General features: G+C 38.6%; 1 protein-coding gene across 5 annotated transcripts in view; it reads left to right on the forward strand.

The window, feature by feature from the left end:
• The window catches only part of syt1 (synaptotagmin 1), a 414399-nt gene that overhangs the window by 345193 nt on the left and 46704 nt on the right, over positions 1 to 22502 (forward strand). For all 5 annotated transcript variants that reach the window (XM_008110941.3, XM_062982655.1, XM_062982654.1 and 2 more), the window contains one exon: positions 18300 to 18417. In XM_008110941.3, the coding sequence (XP_008109148.1) occupies positions 18300 to 18417 (118 nt within the window). The remainder of the gene's footprint in view (positions 1 to 18299; positions 18418 to 22502) is intronic.

The following is a 22502-nucleotide window of genomic DNA, read 5'->3' on the forward strand; positions in this document are numbered from 1 at the left end:
ATAGGAACTTGTGGAAAGAACATGTGATACAATGGCTTTTATAGGGACTGGAAACTGCCCCTTCCTAGTTTTCACAGCCATGAATGTGAAACATATTTGCAAATGTTCTGTTTCTCAATGAAAAAAGGTTTCTCAGCACACATAGACATGCCATTAAAAAAATCAAAGGTCATGAGATTTTTTTCTGCTTGTATGCACTTTTTTCTTTAACAAGAATTTCAGCAAGAGCAAAAAAAAAAATAAAGTGTTGTGCTAATGTTTTGGTGACATTTGCAAGTGTGATTTGAAATTCTGTCAGCATGTTCCTTTTTTTTGTTTGTTTTATGGTGGATTGAGGAATTCATCACCCCCATCTGTCCTGATCCCTTCTCGGTGTAAACTATGACCTCATCACACTTACCTACCTTCGTGATCGCATTTCCCCCTATGAACCTGCACGATCTCTTCGCTCGTCGGGAGAGGCCCTCCTCTCGCTCCCACCACCCTCGCAGTCGTGGTTGGTGGGGAAGAGGGAGAGAGCCTTCTCTGTCATGGCCCCCCGGCTCTGGAACTCACTCCCCAGGGAGATCAGGCAGGCCCCTACCCTCCTCTTCTTTCGGAAGAGCCTGAAAACTCTTCCAACAGGCCTTTGGCGACTGATCTAGTAGGATCGACCTGTTTCCTATCCAGCAATAGTCCCTTGTGTACGCCTTCCCCAACACTTTAATGGCTATGACAACTTGGGTAACCACCCCTCCCTGATGATATCGACATAACTTGCACTTTTGGCCCAGTTCCTTTGGATCCAATCCAAGATTTTATCATTATATTTTTGTATGTGATTTTTAATGACTTGTTTTTATTGTTGATTGATCTGTTTTATTTGCTGTGTTTTTATATTGTTGATTTCTGGGCTTGGCCCCATGTAAGCCGCCCTGAGTCCCTTCGGGGAAATGGGGCGGAGTATAAAAATAAAATTATTATTATTATTACCTACGATGCTTCCACCCTGCCTTCTGGATGGAGCCCCACACTGGCCATCACACGAAGTTGTGTGACTTCTGGTGGTTGTGACCCTGTCCCCAACCGGAGTGGAAGCATCATTGGACGCTTCCCCCACAACACAGGAGGCTTCCTGTGTTGTGCGGGCTCCAATAGCTGTAATGTGTGTAGTGTCATCAAAATGGAGCTGCACATGGGACGACACAGTCACCCTGGTAGCCCTCTCCTTTCTTGCTGAAGTCAGGCAAAGCAGGATGCTTTGCCCGCCCTTTGTGATGAGGCCCTTACATCCAGCCAGACACAGTTCTGGGCAGATGCTTGCCGTAGTTTTTCACACCTCCTCTCATGTCCTCCCCAAAGTTGTTCCTTCATGTCCTATCATCTGTTCTTCTGGCCATCTGATTATGAATGTGGTCTAAGAGCTGGTTGTGAGTCCATGCAAATAGTATGGTGACTTCAATTCCTGTGGTGAGATTATCTAGGTCTATTGTCTCCTTGTTGGAAATAGCAATCTTCTACAAGGCTCCTATACTAGTTATTTGTAATATATACAATTCAGATTGCTTACTATATTGTATATGTGTGTGTTAGTATGCAGTTTTCCTTAAATCTATGTTGTTGGAAGGACTGCAGGTCATGTGATCAGATCTGGAACTATTCAGACCTGAAACTCCATTTTAGACTCTCAGACTATACAGTCACCATTAGACTGTCAGACTGTACAGACTTCATTAGACTCCGAGAGATGCTTTAGACTTTGGACTGTTAAGATTCTAAGAAAGATGCCCTGTGTTACCTGCTCAGAAAAACCACTTCAAACCTATCTGTACTGGATTGATAAGCAATATGTCTGAATGCTGAATACATGAAGTTTGTAAGTAAACCAACTATGTCATTTTTAACAAAGACTACTTTACTTTTGTCTCTTGAAAGCATGATTTAAACCAAGATGTTTTAAGGGAGAGTGGATGTTTTGGGGCGCTGAAAAGAACACTTCTGAAACTCTGCTGTTTTTGTGCATTGGCATATCTTTGTTCATAACAGTTCAAAGAGATATCCAGATATATCAGTCTAACAGCTGAGAAACCTAATTGCCTTGTATAAGTACATGTGGATATATGACTAAAGAGAAGATTTTACTCAAGTTTTTTGGCACTTCTCTGGAAGATCACACCTTACAAAAGAGTTATGATCATTCCAAATAGTGTGAATGCCATTTCATCTCCAAAAAGCTATGGAGATTTCTGGTCTTCTAAAGGTTATGATCTTGAAAAAGTCATGCCATTCCAAAATGTTATGCAGTAGAGTCTCACTTATCACTCACATTCACTTATCCAACGTTCTGGATTATCCAACACATTTTTGTAGTCAATGTTTTCAATACATCGTGATATTTGGTGCTAAATTCGTAAATACAGTAATTACTACGTAGCATTACTGCATATTGAACTACTTTTTCTGTCATATTTGTTGTATAACATAATGTTTTGGTGCTTAATTTGTAAAATCATAACTTAATTTGGTGTTTAATAGGATTCTCCTTAATCTCTCCTTGTTATCCAACATATTCGCTTATCCAATGTTCTGCTGGCCCGTTTATGTTGGATAAGTGAGACTCTATTGTATGTCAAAAACTCCTCCCATTCAGTATTAGGGTGTCTGGTGAACCCTACTACTCCTTCAGGGAGAACCAAAAGCAAATGCCTGAACAAGGCGGAAATATGCCATTAGAGTTACCACCCCCATTTTCATTTTTACAACTATCCACATTAATTTCCCTGTGTTTCTATTTTGGTAGCTGTATTCCCTTCATATTCTGCCCAGATAAATAGTGTTCCCATGTTTTTAAATTCCAGTTAGAGACAATAAAAATTCATGACATGCCAGGTTGTCAATCAAGAAGCAGCTCTATTAACAAGTTTGTGTTTTACATAAATACCAAAATGAATGAATTATTTCCAGTTAACCTATTTCCAAAGAGCCCCGGTGGCGAAGTGCGTTAAAGCACTGAGCTGGAGACTGAAAGGTCCCAGGTTCAAACCCCGGGAGCGGAGTGAGCGGCTGCTGTTAGCCCCAGCTCCTGCCAACCTAGCAGTTCGAAAACATGCCAATGTGAGTAGATCAATAGGTACCGCTCCGGCAGGAAGGTAACGGCACTCCATGCAGTCATGCCGGCCACATGACCTTGGAGGTGTCTATGGACAACTCCAGCTCTTCGGCTTAGAAATGGAGATGAGCACCAACCCCCAGAGTCAGACATGACTGGACTTAACGTCAGGGGAAACCTTTACCTTTACCTTTAACCTATTTCCTCTTTAAAATTAATATATTATCTACATTCATAAATTACAAGCACATTTCCATCCACATCACAAAAGGCAGTATTTTTTTGGCATAATATTCCTTTTATATAAAAGGAAAAGCTTTACAATCCTTTAAATAGAGTATATCCCTTATAATAAAGGACACCTGGCAGTGCTGTTCATAAACACAAAACTATGCCAGCATTATGTTGTGTAAAAGCCTGTTTCTATGACAATATATGGGCCCAGTGAATAACTTGATTTTTTTGGGAAAAATATGTAGATTTTTTCTTCTTCTTAACATATGATCCTTCCGTTTTCCATTATTCCTGGCCCAGAATAGTCAGTTACCCAACAGCCACAAACATAAGATTATTTTAAGCTTGATAAAGTAATTATAGGGTGGGAAAAATAAAGTTGACACATCAAAATAAAATCTAAATTAAATGGAGTGGCTGTTTAATTATAACAAAAGAAAAAGAAATGCATTGTCAAAAAAGAGGACAAAAGAGGCAATTTTGCATATTGTTTCTGTGCTCTGACATATATGTATGGATGGAAATAATAAAGCTATCTAAATACAAACAGGATAAACTCAGAGTAAATAAGATAGCTTACTGTCCAGGAAATAATGGCAATGAGAGAAGCTATTATTTTTGTGGTTCTTTATTAAAATACTTGGTAAGATCTGGACAGGCTTTCAAAGAGGGTGTCGTCAAACAAAGGACTTAAGTTTCCTCAAACTAAGGTCTATGCAAAAGAGCATGTGACCAACTAATAAGAAATATAAGGAACATAAATGTAGAAAGCCAATATTTTAATTACCATATATATCCATGTATACTTTGACGTTATATATAAGTTGTTTAATTATTTAAGGTTTTAATTCTGTACATTTGTATGCTGGCATAAATTTTATCGAACATAGTAATTTTGAGTAAATCTACATATGGTTTCTCTGTTACCAAATAGCCCTTTTAGTACCTGTTTATTTTGTCCTTTTTGTTTTCTGCCTTGCTTGCCTGCCCCATTATTCTTGTCTCAACACATTACAAAATATGTGTATCATTTTTTGACATCTAGACTTTTGAATTTTAATGTATGTGTATGTATATATCATCACTGTTCTTGTTATTAGCCTCATTGGCATTAAGATTGGGATTTTCCATCTATTTTTACCAACAAAACATTGCACTCTCTGTATTCTGTATTGCTGCATAAGATGCCTTTACAAAACTATTCTAAAATCCTTTTTGAAATGGCTTATGTAACCACAGCATCAACCAGTAATCTTGATTGCTATGGCTTCTCAAACTAATTCTTTTTAAATCACACAAGTACTGGGATTTGATTTTTTTTTAAAACACACACACACACACACACTAGAAAAGCCTGACAATAAGGGCTGCTGTCTTGAAAAGGTGTGGAGGGAAACTTATATTTGAACAGTGATGTTCATCATCTTGGGACCCACTGTCATCTGGCTGTCAGAACTAAAGCAGCATTTGAAGATCAAATAACACTCAACTACCTGTTCCTTTTTTGTTCCACTAAAACCGCTGACCACCCACTCCTTCAGAAGAAGCAAATTTTATTTGATCTCTGAATTTCCCTTCTTTCTTTTTCTGCTTTTTTATTTGGACTATCATTCAGCTCCTTGTCTGGATTAGAAACAGTTTATCCAAACTCTTTAGTTGGCAGCCCCCATTTCTATGACCAAATACTGCTGGTGATCGTTAAAGAAATTGTTTTTCTTCATTCTTGCTACCCCTCTCAACCCTCATGGATAACTTTAACAAAATCTCAGAGTCTCAAAATATCCACATATCTGAATCTTTTTTTTCTAAAGCCAGGGATCTGCTGTGACACAAGAGAAGGAACAAGAAGACAGTTGTTCTGGTGACTTTGCTGAGAGTCTTTTCCTTGCTATGTATTCATTATTTATCAGCACACAGGGAGAAAGGATCAGCGAGAAGTACTTCTGTGTGAAAAGATGCTACCAACAGTTGAGAGACCATTAGATTTCATTTGAGTTTCATGTATATGGATGATTGGCATAGGAAAAAGAGTTTCAGGTTGCTGTTATTTTTCTCAGTACAGTTCCCAGTTGGCAGGAAATACGAACTCCGTTTTCTTATTTCAAGTTGTGGTCTGGGATATGTAAAATATTTGGCCATTTCTCTACAACGTTTTTCCTGCCATTGATCTATTTTTTGTCTCATGTGAAGACAGCTTCATATATCACAAGAAATTATTCCGATGCTTGTGCAAATAACTTGTACATCTGCTTTTCTTGCTTTCATGTCTAAAAAACTTAATGGGTACACATGATATACATGACCACATGGCAACTTTTCTTGTATTCTGAAGCAATCCAATGTCTGGTTCAGAAATGATTTATATTTCATAAGCAGGCAACTATCCAGATACATATCAAAACAATAATATGCAAATAGCAACCAGGCAGTAGAGGCCATTTCACATAATCATAAAATCATGGTGTTGGAAGGGACCTCCAGGGCCTTTTTGTCCAACTTCCATACAGGAATACACAACTAAAGGACTCTGGAAGGATGGTCATTCAGATCCATGTCTGAATATTCTTCTACAAAAATAAGTTGCTACACAAAGAAAAATAACATGTATGGATGGAGGTAGAGCTGAACTACTCTATCTTCTTTTCTGTTGTGCTTTTAATGGGAAATCATTAAAGTTGTGTAAATACCCTTTTTTAATAGGCCATTCTCCATTTGACTTGCCTAAGGTCATTTCCATGGCAAGTCTGGTGCTCAAATTAGTCCGGTGCTCAAACTACCATACCATGCTGACACTGCTTCACCATAATAGTTTTCCTTACTTAGAAATCAACAAGGGACTGAAGATAAATTTCATTGAGGGGTCAGAATTCTTATATGTGGGCACTATGCCCTCATTTTGCACATCCACACCCTGGTAGCTACATTCTTAACATCACAACTAGCATCTTGATTCATTAAAATCTTTTCTGCAGAAAGCTTTTGACTAGCAGAAATCAAATTTGGGTGGAAATATATGAACAGATCCTTAACATATACATTCCTTAAGTGTATAAATGTTAATCACTGTGAATGCATTCTCTATGATTTATGAAATGCACAGAACAGCTCAGATGGCAACAGGCATCCCACTCTACTTTCTCTTTTAGTTGTCTATTGGGAATGTGTTGACAACTGGAACAAAATATCATCACTACTTCATGGGCAGGGGAGGATTTGTTTTGTGTTCCCCTGAGTCGTGAAACATTCAGGTCAGACATTACAATTTCAGAATCTTAAGCAAAAGAATTCCCTAGGGACAGAGGACCTTTCACAAGCATTATTTTAAAATAATAACAATTTGATATGATATTTGTAGTGGACCGTCTTGTACAGCACATTCCCCAAGATGTGCAGTTCTGAAGGTAAGTTTCCTTCAGATGAGCAACTATTCCCCTCTTGCACCTGATAAGAAAATGTACAGACTTTGATTCCCATCCTTGCATGCACGCATACAGCAAAAAAAATGTTCACTGCAGATGGAGAAGGTCTAACATTTTAAGAACACTTTTAAAAGAAAGTTAAATGAAGAAAAAGCTGCATTGCTGATGTTTTCCTCCGTCTTTGTAGTACATGATCGTTCACACACTGAAATGTTGTTATAATGTGGCATTATGTAAAGGATATGCATACATGTTATCATCCCTTCTAAGAAAGGATGTCTGATCACATCAAGAGTTTGTTTGGAGCAAATGCTTAACTTCCGCCATTATTACCTCCTTCTCCTTCTTTCCAAAACAATAACAGAAAATATTGATTGTGCTAAACCCTAACACTTTTGCACAGAAGATAGTGTATTTCTACAAAAGAACTTGAGCTTTCTTGTGCAAAATACTGGTTTTTGTACAAAACATGTTGTGACAATGAAAGAATTATTGGGAGATATGCAAAAAACCAACAACCATAATAAAATTATTTTTGCATGTGAGAATAAAATAGGTGAGACACTTCCATAAGCAAATCACATTCCACATAGAATCTATCTAATATCTTTATTAAAGAAATATATAAAGTCAATAAAAACAAGTGAAGAATATAGTTCAGAAGCAGACCTTTCAGATGAGGTCAAATATAGTCCAGAAATGTATTGTCCAATATAAGATATTAGAGTCCAAAGTTATAATCCACTTGACCGAAACACACACCTTGCCAAGCAATAGTGTGGGGAATGACAGGGTCTTTAAAGTCCAAGGTAGCTTGACAACAAGGCTGGAAAATAGACTTGATTCTTGGCTAGATCAAAGCTTGAAACGAGGCAAACATGAAACAAGAACTGAGTCCAGAGAAGTCCATGAAACAAGGCAAGGCTGAAAACTTGATCCGTGAAAGAAGGCAAGGCTTGGAACTTGATCCGGGAAACAAGGAACTGGGTACAAAGTCCACACACGATCTCTCTCCTCAAGCTGAACAATTGACTCCGCAAGGTTCCCCTTGCGGCAAAACCCCTATATAGGGTTTTCCCGCCAACAGAACACTTTCCCTGGAGAACAAGAAGCAAAACCCAACTCTGTCCAGATGCATGACTCCTTAGAATTTCCCAAGGGAAGCAGACCTAATCAGCTAGTTGTTTGGCCGCGATTCTGAGACTCCGGCGATTTGCCTCCCTGACTCCTCTATCTCTATTATAATTGTCCTTTCGGGAAAACGGGGGAGAATTCTGCCCAAGGCTTGTTTGGTTAACTTCCTGAGGACAAACATCCTCCAGGTGGCGAGGCTCCGATTCAAGCTGAACCGGTGGAAATCCCATGTTTCCCTCGGTTCTGCCACCCTCATCTGCCACAATAGCACTAGGAACGGGACTACAAGGCCCATGAGACATCACAGGTCCATTGATTATCTTCCTAACTTGCCATATATACTCATGTACCAGTCAACCTCATGTATATCTCGAAGGCAGGTTTGGAGGCCAAAATAAGGATTTTTATATGATCCACGAATAAGTCAATGATCATTCAGTGAAGAGAAGAAAGTGCCAATTCACCTCAGAGAGCCAGTAGCCCTTAGCCAGAAGCTGCATCATGGCAGAGAGAGTAGAAGGGTTGGTGTTTCTAGGTTCTTCTGGGGTGGAATAAGCTCTTGTCCTTTGCCACTCTACTCAAACGAAAGGATGGTCCCTTTTTTGATAAAAAAGAGGTAAGATACAGTATTCCTGGCATAAAAAAGTAAGATACAGTATTCACATTGACCCATGGATAAGTCAACTCAGAATCTTTTGGTTGGTTTTTTGACAAAAATTTCTAGACTTATACATGAGTATATAGGGTAAATAGGAGCTACGGGAGACATTTTCATTGACATTGTGCCATGTAGGAAAGTACCATTATCTCAGTCCTGGTCAGAAGGTCCCTATGGCAGCAATTATAAAGACAATATTTTCCATTGTAGAAGTAAACACAAATGATAGATACATTCAACATGGTATCTCCTTCCATGTATTAATTATTTTGACAATTATTTTTACTCAATTCAGTTTTAGTTAGCAAGAAGAAGCTTTTTTTATTACACTTAATGTTTTTAATTCTTGTTCTCATAAAGTTATTCTGAAAGAGAATTGCTTAGCTTTTTCCATAGGCTTATAATAACTATGATATATTAATATATAGCCAAAAGATTTTTTACTTATAATCTTGTTATAATCAATAACAAGATTAACTACTGCTGTTTTTTAAAAAATGCATGTGCATCTTAGGACCTCATCACATGAGCCTTGGGCTCCATTCAAGAATGTTTCCAGGGCGGAGTCCCATCACATGACACAGAGCTACTCCCGGTGGTTCGCCATCCTGGCTCTGTCTTGGAAGCATCCCAGAACGGAGCCCAGAGAACATGGGAGGCTTCCCGTGTTCTCACCAGTTAGAACAGGGCCAGTAGGGGGGGGGGGGGGAGGCAGTGATGCTTTCCCTCACGTGATGGGGAAAGTGGCAATGTGGGGAGCGGATTGATGGTTTTCCCTGCTGCCCCATGGATTTGACATGCCACCTGACAAATCCCCCTGCTGTCACCCATGTTAGGGACTTCCGTGTGATGAGATCCTTATTCCCCCCCCCCTTTTTTTCTTACAGAATTCCTTAGTTGATATAAAACTAAAGTAGTCTTCAAACTCTGAAGCACCTACTGAACAATGAAAGGTGTGAAAAAATGTCAGAGTCCTTTATTTACTTTTCAGTCCCTTGCAGTTCATAATGGCTTAATAAAGTAATATCAAGGGTATGCCTCATAGTCCTTATGTAAATGACAAAATCATGGACACTGTAAAACAGGTGTATTCCCCACCCGTTGTATTCACTGTGATTAACACAATTTTAACTGCCATGGCTCAATGCTAGGGAATCCTAGGGTTTGTAGTTTGGTGAGAACCCAGTCTTCTTTGGCAGAGAAAGCTAAAGGACTTGTAAAAGTACAGCTTCCATGATTCCATAGCATTGTGTCAGACTGATGTTGTGATATTATGGTGAAACCAGAGTGAATTTGTTCTCAGGAGAACTGTCTTTATCTGAGACTGAGAGGTGACTTACCCAAGGTCATCCAGTGGCTTTCTATGGCCAAGTGGAATTTTGAACCCTGGTGTCCAGAGTTAAATCCCAGTGCTCAAACCATGACATGAAGCTTGATCATACCAACCTGTTCAGTGTCAGTATTCCTAAATTCCAGGAGTTTACTGAACTTGTATTGTATACTTGTATGCTGCTTTCTGAAAGTATAGTATAAGAGTTCAGTTTAAAAAAAAGGGGGGGGGTTCAACTATAATGTTCAGGATTTGCCTTCCAACATGGCTATCATGTCTTGGAGCTGTTATACCTTTAAAAGAAGCTTTCTTCTTACTTTGCTTCACATTTAATAGATTAGCACCGGTCCTGGAAGGAAAGATTTGCTCATACTGCTTCTGTTATAAAAGATGTACTACCCTGCTTTTGCGATTTTAGCCTGTGCATTATCAGATTTGCAGTGTACTTTCCAATCTGTATTTACAATTGCTTTTAGATTTCAAGACAATCTCCTGATAATATGAAATATATTACCTAAACTTTAAATGCGTATATAGCTCAGATTCAAGGGGGGTTTAAAAGATCAAGCTGGGGCATCTTATTATCGCTTGTCAAGACTTGGCACAATAGGACAAAGATTATCTTTAGACTAGCTACAATAGTCATATAATTGTACCATAATTACTGCAAGGCATTGATGTTTGACTTGTTATAATGCTTGGTAATCTGAAAAGAACATCCTGGGAATCTATTACATTTCCTTTTAGTGTTGCACTTAAAACTGCTCTCACAGAGAGGAGTCTTGTGGCATGTTATAGTTAATAAGTTTTCCATGCTGTCAAAAGTAATAATATTAATGTGCCATTCTGAGTTAAATTAATTTTGTTTATGCAGTGCCTTGCATAAACATGAGTGACATTTAGAAATGTGATTGAGTAAGAACCGAGGAGAAGCGAAAAGGCCAAATGGAACAAAATGGCTTCATCTGACTATAGTAATATGTATATTTGGACAATGGGTGGAAGGAGCAAACACCATTCCCCCCCCCCCCTTTGTTACGTTAGTGTGAATAGTTCTTCATTTTTTGAGTGGTTGATGTTTTAATTTGGACAGTAGCTTCCCTTTTTTCTCTGGATTAGATAGTGATCAAAGTAAAAGGAAATCTAGTTTCTTAAACATGGCCATGTGTTTTCAATTGAAGGTGTTGTGTTAGCATTGAGCTTCCATCTCAAGCATCTTTACCAAGAGCTTTTTGTATGAAGCAGCTGATTGTAATAATCACTTTGAAACTAATGCCTGTGAAATAGGACTTTTCAACTCATAATGATGGCATTTAATTTTTTCCCCTCACTAATCTCATTTTGTATTTCTTTTATTTTGTCTTTGATGAAGGTGCTATCTAGAAAATGTTAAAATAATTATGAAGCCTAGAAGGGAAAAGCTGGTACAGGATGACTCACAGAGAATGTGATGGTCAGAATGATCAATCTGCTCTCTGTAGGAGGTTAATTGGCACAATTTGTGTGAATACAAACTGCTCCAGGAATAACTGACAATACAGCTAAAGATGGGTAAAGAATTATTGGGTCCACATTGTAGCATAAGTTTATCTTTTAGTACCTCCCATAATGGAACACAAACCCAAATACAATTAACCTTCCAGTTTATGATATGTTTCACTAACAAAATGAAAATACATTTGAAAATGTGCACTTTTGGTGAAAAATATCTACATTAAAGATGAATTCATTTTTAAACTGTATATCAGACCCATTAGCTTCTACTGATATACATTTAAAAAATTTGAGTAGAAATAGGTTCTTGTTTCAATCTTTAAAAAGTTTTTAAAGGTGTTTTGTTGTTTATTTGTTCAGTTGCTTCCAACTTTTCATGACCTCATGGACCAGCCCCCACCAGAGCACCCTGTCGGCCATCGTCACCCCCAGCACATTGAAGGTCAAACCAGTCCCTTCAAGGATACCATCCATCTATCTTGCCCTTAGTCAGCCCCTCTACCTTTTCCTTTCATTTTCCCCACATCATTATCTTCTCCAAGCTTTCCTGTATTTTCATTATGTGGCCAAAGTACTTCATCTTTGCCTCTAATATCCTTCCCTCCAGTGAGCAGCCAGGCATTATTTCCTGGAGTATTGACTGGTTTGATCTTCATGAGGTCCAAGGCATTTTCAGAATTTTCCTCCAACACTACAGTTCAAAAGTGTCTATCTTCCTTCGCTCAGCCTTCTTTATGATCCAGTTCTAACATCCATAGGTTATTATGGGAAATACAATTGCTTTAACTATGTGGACCTTCGTTGCCAGTGTGTTGAAATGGTAAAGGTATACAGCTCAAATAGCTTCAACGACAGCATGTGATTTCCATTTAAACATGTTATCATTTAATAGTAGCATACTTTTCTGTAAACCAAAAGATCATTTAGTTTAATACACCTTTTATTTACTTATTTATTTATTTGAATGCTCACTAATAAAATCTCAAAGTGATTTATATTTAACATAACTTCACAACTAAAATACACATATAATAAAAATATAAATATACTAAATAATGGAAGACTTACTGAGGCTTGAACATTTTATATCGAAGACAGGCAGGTAGATAAATAGATCATAAGGACAGCTCCAGTTTGTAGCATGAAATTGGCTATCTAAGGGGATACTGATCTGTCTTTTTGTCTTAATCTGGAAAATAAAGTTTGTGTTCTTTATTACAGTTTTGGAGAATTCACTTAGCACTTGGAAAGGTGTCATTCTTTTTGATTCAAAACAAGTCATGCTAATAATAATAATAATAATAATAATAATAATAATAATAATAATAATAATAATAATACAACTGGAAAAGCTGACACAATATGAGGACTTAAAGATCGAATTGCAAAGACTCTGGCACAAGCCAGTCAAGGTGGTCCCAGTGGTGATCAGCACACTGGGTGCAGTGCCTAAAGACTTTGGCCTGCTCTTAAACACAATCGCTGCTGACAAAATTGCCACCTGCCAGCTGCAGAAGGCCACCTTACTGGGATCTGCATGCATTATTCGCCGATACATCACACAGTCCTAGACACTTGGGAAGTGTCCGACATGTGATCCAATACAACAGCCAGCAGAGTGTGTGCTGTGGACTCATCTTGTTGTGCTAATAATAATAATAATAATAATAATAATAATAATAATAATAATAATATCAACAGCACCATAATAAGCTTATTTTATGCATGCAGAAATATCATATGTAAGTGTACATTTTTGCAAATATATATTCTACCAAATTAGATTATTTTGTGTATTTTTATTGTCTTAGTTATGAGGATAAATATGAATAGGAAGGGGGAAAATAATGTTTTATCCTGGGGTTTTTTTTAAAAAAAAAAATTGACAAGCTTAGAGCCTTTTCCCCCTAACAGGTCAGTTTCTGACTCAGTGGGCCTTAAATGGTCCTTTATTGTAAAGAAGAAAACAGTCCTGGAGCTGCCTATTAAAGCTTTGAATTCTTGTCTGTTCTGTTTAGTAGTAGAGGTTTTATTTGTAAAGAAATTACAGAGCTGCTTAATCAGGAGCCTTCAGATTGGTAATGGAACATTTGAAAAGGAGAAGTTAACCTCTGTGGACCTCACAGTTGGACAGATCTAATGCAATCGGAAAGTTTAGCAGTTGGCTAAAACAAATTATGTGTACCAAAAGCTGAAAACAAATTATAATTATGATAAGGCACCTCTGTGAGATAATCATCCATGCAGAAGCACTACTCACGCAGTACTTCTTAGCCTGGCAGGGATCTGCAATTATCTCACAAACTATACCTCCATTTTTGCGTTTTTATTGTTGTATAGTGACTGTCAAACTTTTTAAAATGAAGTTGTACAAATAAATGTTGTACGGCATGTGCAAATTACTGAGTAGCATCCTGCCTCTATTGATGACCAAAGAGATGGAAATGTATCTGTAAACTGCTAGCTACTGTTGCCAACCTAAAGTAAACAGAAGGGGAAAGAAAACATCCAGCATCGCCTCCATTGACTGTGACTTTATTTTGTTTTAATTTTTATTTGATACTAGCTTGGGGTCCCGGCAGTGCCCGGGTTATTAGTAGACGGCATTGAGTTGTTTGGGGATGGGAGGAAATATCACTTAAGTTTGGTCCAGATCCGTCATCAGCTGGGTTCAGTGCTGTCTGTATAAGGGTGAACTACAACTCCCAGAGCCAAAGGAGAATCACCCCGAAACCCTGCCTGTATGCTCAGTTGGACATGATGAGGCAGTGTGCCAACTTTGGTCCAGATCCGAAGTTGGCTGGGTTCAGTGCTGTCTATATAAGGGTGAACTATAACTCCCAGAGCCAAAGGAGAATCACCCCGAAACCCTGCCTGTATGCTCAGTTGGACATGATGAGGTAGTGTGCCAACTTTGGTCCAGATCCGAAGTTGGCTGGGTTCAGTGCTAACTATATAAGGGTGAACTACAACTCCCAGAGCCAAAGGAGAATCACCCCGAAACCCTGCCTGTATGCTCAGTTGGACATGATGAGGCAGTGTGCCAAGTTTGGTCCAGATCCGAAGTTGGCTGGGTTCAGTGCTGTCTATATAAGGGTGAACTACAACTCCCAGAGCCAAAGGAGAATCACCCCGAAACCCTGCCTGTATGCTCAGTTGGACATGATGAGGCAGTGTGCCAACTTTGGTCCAGATCCGAAGTTGGCTGGGTTCAGTGCTGTCTATATAAGGGTGAACTATAACTCCCAGAGCCAAAGGACCTAGCAACCCGAAAGATAGTTGCATCTATCAAGTAGGAAATAAGGTACCACTTATAAAGTGGGGAGGCAAATTTAACTAATTTATGACGTTGGAATGAGGAAGTGCCGTCACAGTGGATCAACCTATTTACGTACTGCCGCCTGACCTTGTTGAAGGAGAGTGCTGTATCCAAAAGACACAGGCAAAAGCTGCTCTGTTTGGAACAGGGAAAATGGCCGCCTCTTTTGCGGCCTAGCACAATGGAGCCAGGCTGCAAGGCCTGAAACGTGTTAACAAAATGATAAAAGGCGGCTTGGATTGGGGCTTTGGGGGCTAGAAGTGTTCATAAGCATATCATTAAAAAGATAACAATGTTCTCTGCTGTCTTTTGAGGAAAGTAGGGCCTTACAAAGAAGTTGAAAGCTGAGGCAAGATGGCGTCCCCTTTTGGGCCTAGCGGCGTGGGGCCAGCCTGGAAGGCCTTAAACATGTCAGCAGGGGGGCCAAAGGGGGCCATCTGTTGTCAGTGGGTTCATGGATCGTAGGGGTGATGTGTGTCAAGTTTGGTCCAGGTCCGGCCTTCCTGGTGGTGGCAGTGGTGTTTTTTATTACCAAAGTGTAGGCCGAAAGCTGTTAACTGTCCCAAAGCTAGCATCGTTCTGAGGAGAGAAGTAGGCCGAACGAAGCCAGTTGGTAGTAGTTTTTCCCTCAGCAATCCCAGTGGCCTGTGAAAGTGGCGGCCAATCAGAGCTGGCCCATATTCCGGCCGGCCAATCAGAAAGCTGATCCATATTCCGCCAGGCCAATCAAAACGCGAGCACATATTCCGCCAGGCCAATCAAAACGCTGATACATACTCCGATACAAACATTCACTTTTATTATATATATAGATATAGATGTGTCCTGCCTTTCTCACAGTTCAGGACCCAAGACAGCCCACTTTGGGAGCATATTCCAAGGTCTCAGCCAAAGACTTCCAATGCCTTTTGATATTTGATAGTTTTTCTAACATAGAGAAAGAAGGTCTTCAAGATAGTCCTGTTATACTCTGTGTTTAATTGTGAAAATGAATATGCCGTAAGGATTGCTGTCTATCACAGAAAGATTATGGAAACCTGAAAAGCCTAATTAGAGTGTTTAGTGTAACCTGATATGGCAGTTTCGCAAAGCAGTATTGTTACTTCCCCAGGGATAGTATTGTGCATGGATCTCTAAGAAGACAGTGGGCTTAATATTCTTAATGATCATTACTGAACAGCACGGGGTCTTCTACTTACATCATCCTTCTTGTGTCTTCCAGCTTGGATATATTCTCCTTTCCATTTTATATGAAGCTTCTGTAATTTGTGACTGCATTTCAACCTTTTCAGTGCCAAAGGCCTTTAGTAGTGCTGCAAATTCCATTGTAGCAGTAGGTTTTTCACTGATATATTGTTGGCATCTGAGCAAAACTCAGCCTTTTTAACCATTACTGACATCTGGTAGATGGCATTGCATCTATTCAGAAAACACTTAACGTTGTCTGCTAAATATATGAAAGACAAAATGCCTCTTAAAACCAATCTGTTTATTGCAACACATGATGGGAATGAGCACAGTTCACTGTTTTTCTGACAACAGGACTAACGATGTACTGATTACTATCACAACTAATCCAATATTCCTGCTAAAAGGGATGCTAATAATTTTTAGCAGCAAACTGTGAGCAAATGGCTAGCAGTTTTTGGGAAACAAAATACAAATTTGTAACAATAGTGCATTTGCTGCAATTTTGGCAGATAATGGCTACATCTTTCTGAAACTAAATATGGAATTAATATATGTAACATGTAGAACTCTCAAAAAGCCTTATTTAAATTCTGAGACTAAGGGCTAGCCCAGGCTGTATCCATGAAGTTTCTCCATTTCTAATAAGTACAGCAGATTAAACCAAGTTAATCCAGTTATCCCAACATTAGTAAAAGTGGGAGATGCTGTAGAGTTTGCTTGAAACTCTGAAGAATTCCTATGGCATCAGGGCAATGTGGACAGTAGGATTGAGTCTGATCTGGACTAGTCCACTGGACACCATTGACATCCTCTTTCCCTGCATTCATCTATATGAGCTTCTTGCCATCACAGATGCTCTATGCCAGTGGTGTCAGACTTGTGACCCTTGGCCATTGGACAAGTTGGCTAGGGCCTCTGGGAGTTAGAGGCCCAGACATCTGGAGGACCACAAGTTTGACACTTCTGCTCTGTGCTGACATCAACAGAGGCACCTGCATGGCCATGAAAAAGGTCTGAAGATCGGCTCCCTTCTGTTTCCTGGTCATGTGAGTGCCTCTGTTGATGCAGACATGGGGCTCCCATGATGGCCACAAGCTCACACAAAGCTCTGCATCCAGCTGAGAGCAGCGATAGCAGTATGGATGGTGAGATAATGATCCAGCTGCTCTGATTCAATAGAGACTCCAACCCACCACTACAGCTAGCTTGAGAGGATGTGTCTGGCCACATCTGGGGTCAGTCCAGAGGTTTTCTACTCCAAAGTGGCCCTTGATTTTCCAACTAGTATAGACTTGGCCCAAATCCTACATAGCAATAGCAGAGGAGAGCGGGACATTAACAAAGTTCTATCAATTCTTTTCCCAACCATTTCACTTCCATTCTAAATTCAAGATGCTACTGGTGACATTTGGAGCCTTAAATGTTCTGGAGACTTGACACTGGAAGGAGCACCTATCTCTATATGTAACCACCCAAAAATTGAAATCTTCCAGAGCTCTACCAATTGGAGTTCTACCAGTTTGGGGGACAAAGAAATGGCCTTCACATTGGGCCCCACCTGGTACAAGTGTTGGGTTTTTTTTTTCAGAACCAGATAAACACATCATTAAAGACATTGACCTAATTTACTTTTAAGCATGTATACTGTGGGGGGTTTATATATATAAAACACACACACACACACATACACATACACACACTTCTTTTTAGCTTTTAAAATGTATTTTAAATTTATATTGAAATAGGCATTTATCTTGTCTAAATTATTCATTTGTTTTGAACCGTTTACATTGTTTACATTGTTTATATTGTTCTATCTGTTTGCCACCACGAGACATGAGGACATGATTAAAATATTTTAATTAAGAAATATGCCAGAGCCAGGTCTGAAAATTACACGAGTATTCTTGAATATTAGAAATCAGGAGATCTCTGACAAAAATCTTTAGCTCTTCTTAACATTAAATCCCAGAGGGAGACATGTGTATTACACTTTCATCCATAAACAGATCAATGATTCACAGAATTTTCTAATTTTTATTTCTTGAATGCATTTTCAGGTAAGTTTCACATAGCATGCTTTCCTTATTTCATGTTTCCTTTATACAGGCATTAAAGGTTCCAGTGGAAAATTGTCCAAAAAAGTTAACATGGCCTATTGCTGTTTATTAATAAGTAAACTCTCAAGGGTGCTGATAAAAGCAAAAGTAGATTTTTTTGTTGTCATTGCTTCATGCTCAGGTTTTAGATTCTTGGAACAAAGAAATATCTATATCTTTTCTCCTGTTGCTTTAATTACTTAATTAAATCACAAATCACTGGACATCAAATTATACAAGAATTATATGATTTTTGTGGGTTTCAGCAATGAACTTGATGCCCTTTTTGACAAAGGATATAAAATTGACAGCCCTCTTTACTTTTTGTTGCAGCAAGAGAAGCTAGGTGACATCTGCTTCTCCCTTCGCTACGTGCCTACTGCTGGCAAGCTGACTGTTGTTATCTTAGAAGCAAAGAATCTGAAGAAGATGGATGTGGGGGGTTTATCAGGTAAGCTGATGGCAGTAAGCATATACCAGAAACCAGACTTTGCTTGCTTTTCAGTTATAGCTTCTTGCCATTTGAGATTTGTTGCTCATATCCAGGAATTACACTGATTGTCAACAAGACTGAGAGCAGCGTCCAAGCAGTCAATTTGCATAAGGGTTAACATTTTGAGTCCTTTTCTTGTCCCCATCAGTCGATATTATTGGAGGCATAAATATCTGGTCCAGTTTATAGAGACAGTGCAAGGAAAGACATCTACTTTGTTCAGTCCATTCATTTCCAGGAAGTATTGAGAATTAGTTTGTATACATATGTTTGTTGTTGACTGCTGCTCCTGAGATTTAGAGCCAATGGCATTATGAAGATTTGATACATTTAACAGGTAAACAGTGAAATATTTTCTCAAATGTGATTAATTATAATTAATTAAATTAATGGTAAATTAATATTAATATTAATTAAATTATTATTATCATTCATTCTACATCATGTGAGAGCCTTTGCTGTAATAATGATAGGGTGTAAGAAATGGAAACCAGGGCAGTTGTTCCATTTATTGCACTGATTTCTTTTTGGAACAGAAGATAGTATTTTCAATCAGAAGAATCATTGATTTTCCTAAACCAACATAACTTGTCATTTTCAGGCATATGGATGCCTGAGATCAGCTTCAGGTGTGTCAAGACTGGATTAATCATTGCATATTTCCAGTTTAGTGGAGTAAACTGATTTTCTGATTGGATTTAATGATAAATTAAATCAAGAAAATGTAAACCATCCATGTTTTTGTAGGTGGGCATATTATTAATATCTGAAATCACACATAGTGGGCAGAGTAATAGAGTACATTTTGGAAACTACACCACATAAATGTGTCTGCCGTCTTGTACTTCACTTGAATAAACCTTGTTTATTCAATGGTGGAAGGCCATACAAAAATTCTGCATAGATTGTGAATTGTGTGTGAAGATAGCAGTGTTTGGCATTCTGAGGTGTGTGTGTGTGTGTGTGTTATATATAGCTTTTTCTTTCTCTGTCCATTTGAATAATCCCAGAAAATGCAGTAAGTTTGTTGATTTTGATTTCCCCCAAAAAATGCTTTCCATGAACTCTGTGATTACTAGTGTTGTGCAGAGATGAATAAATCTCTGATTGTTTGTAGTGTGTCCGGGAGGATTATTATGTTTGGTGTGTTTGTTTATTTCTATCTCATTTCTTATGTCTATCTCTAAAGATGTACAAAACTGTAAATAGATTTTTTAAAAATCTAAAATAAGAGGTTACTATTTAAAAAAAATCTTCACCATTCTCATTCTCTATTTTATATCTTGGACTGTTTCTTTTCTTTAAAAAAACTTTTAAAAAGTTTATAAGAAATAAGAATAATAAAAAATAATATGTTATATAATGCAACTTTTCTCCTCCCATGGGAAAAATATATTATCAGTTGGTCTAAAGCAGTTGATAATGAAAGAAACAAATGAACAAACAAACAGACAGATAAAGCAAAGCAAAATTCACATACTAATCAGCCAAAAGAAAGCAGTGAAAATTACACTTCCAAATTGTTTTTGAGCAGTTTCTTGCTGAGGCACTACATATTCTCTCTCAATTAAAAATACTCATTAAATATCCATTTAACATTTCCTTATCTTCAATTTTCTTATTTCAAACCCTGTAACTCACATCATGAACAGAAGATGACCAAAGCAGTATTCAGAAGTAAAAAAAATCACTCTGTGTATTTACAGCCTCCAGAAACACTGAGAACACTATCCCATTCACTAGGATTTTGTGAATCCCCTAATCTCCTTTCTCTACAAAGTGATGGCAATGGAGATATATAGTGGGAGTCCTCTTCCCCACTTTCTAGTGTGGGGACTTGTTTTTGAATGTGAGGACCCATCTAGATAGGCCTGAAATGTGGGACCTCTCTTCGTTGTACTGGAGGCATCCAAACTGCACCTCCAGCAAAAGTGAATTAATGTGGAGTAAACCGGTCTATCCCTGGTTTACTCCGCATTGATTAAGCACCTCATTAGATCTGGATCTTATGAGGTGCTAGGCTTGTGGGGACTGACTACTAGGATTGCTTCCACAGTCCCAGGGGTGAATCCCCACAGCCATCCTGCTTCGGTCCTCTCCTTGCATCCTCATGGCATGAGGAAATGACGTGTGAGGATACGAGGATGGGGAAGCGCAGAGGGATTGTCCTCCTCATGCCTCCCATCTCCTCAGGTGCCATTTCCCATGCCACAAGGAGAGGCTCAATGGCAGCCAGGGACTCTTTTCAGTAAGTTTTAGGGGATAAATCAAGGGCATTGGGGTAGGCACCCCAGGAGGGAAATCCCGGGTTGAGGGAGGGGGTGGTGACTAGAACCTGCACCAAAGAGGGTTACTATAACCCATTTTGGTGCAGCTTTTAGTGATGTGTGGAAGTGCCCTAAGTCTCCTGGTCTAATGCTGCTGCAGAATGTAGCCAAATTTCTCCCCACCTCCTTGTGGGTTTTTGGGAACAATATTTTTTAAATCATTTTTTAAATGAATTGTGCGATTTGGGGCATTATACATCCCCCAAGCAACATATTCCTCTTTAGAAACCTCTGTAGTGCTTAAGGGAGAAGGCTAAGGAGGCATCTAAGACTTTGGAAGGAAATTTCATCAAGATAGTAAGATATTTTCAAATGTTACATACATGCAGGGGATATAAGAAGTGTGTGTTCAGAAATGTGTTTGAATTGTCTTTCTCCCTTTTAAAGCTTCCAATATGAAGTTTAAAATGTGAATCAAAATGCTTCATCAAGTGGTAGATGCTCAAGTTCCCTCTTTTGATAATTACTAGGCATGTGCAACCCATTAAAATGGTTTTAAACTATGTTCAGAACTAGTGGGCAATGGTGCGTTGTTTCTAAAGTTCTTTCAGAATTTTTGGGGTAAAAGTTTCAGAAACTTATGAATCTTCGTAAGTACTTCATTAATGGTGGTGGCCATGCATGCACAATAGGAAAAACATTACTGGCAGTGGGGAAACTTCAGGGGCTTCTTTCTCCCTCATTTTTGAGCTGTCCTGACCAAACTTGTTACAGTGGTAGAACACATTTACCACTGTTAGTTCACCAAATTTCAGAACGTTTGACTTATCCATCAATTTTTAGAAAATTTTCAAAGTTTTTATAAAAAACATTTTTAATAATAAAGAAAATCTGTTCTTCATTTGAAAGTGTTATTTCCTGTTTTCTTGTGTGGTCTTTAATTTGAGAGTAGTTGTTCTATTCCAGAAACTTTGTTTTTGTGGCAGAAACTGTGTTAAATTAGCAGAGAATCAACAAAACAAAATGTGCTATCTATAGGACAATGTCCCTTGTGCAAAGACAAAGTTTTTCTAGTGTAATAAACTTTCACCATGTTTTTATGACAGACCCAATTAGGAAATGACATTTATAACCCAGAAACAGAAATCATAGTACAGACACAATCAAGGAACATCTAGACTGGCCCCCTTCTTCTGGGCAGAAAGGCACCATCCAAACACTCCTAACATCCATTTGCTTCCTCTATTGAGTTGGAGGGGACCCTCAAGACACATCCATATGGGTCATTACATTTTTTACAACCAAAGAAATTGGCTTGGAGCAAATCAATCAATTTTCCCCCAAAAAAGCTGCCCCCCACAATGCCTTCCTCATAGCAATCGAGCCAAAGTAAGAGTATTAGTTTTTTAAAGCAGTTATATTCTCTTGGCTTTGCAAATGCTTGTTTACTTTAGACCTCTTTGCAGATTCAATCAGTTTACTTATTTTATATTTAGACTAACTATAAACAACGACTGCTACAACCAGCTATTTGGGTCCTTCAGCCATCATTTGGCTACTGAGTAGCTTTGCATTCTGGGAAATGTAGTTTACAGCTGAGCCTTTTGCAATCTCTACCATTGGGAGCCTGGCCTTCCCAAATTACAATTAAAATGGCTGTGATTAGCCTAACCCAGCACTACCCTTCTGATGAGGCCAGTGAAAATGTGGTCAAAAGGAGGTAGTCTTAAAAGCATTTTAAGTTCCCTTAACTTTACCAAAGTTGCTTAATGGTTA

The sequence above is a fragment of the Anolis carolinensis genome, chromosome 5 (genome assembly GCF_035594765.1).
Source record: "Anolis carolinensis isolate JA03-04 chromosome 5, rAnoCar3.1.pri, whole genome shotgun sequence".
NCBI lineage: Eukaryota > Metazoa > Chordata > Lepidosauria > Squamata > Dactyloidae > Anolis > Anolis carolinensis.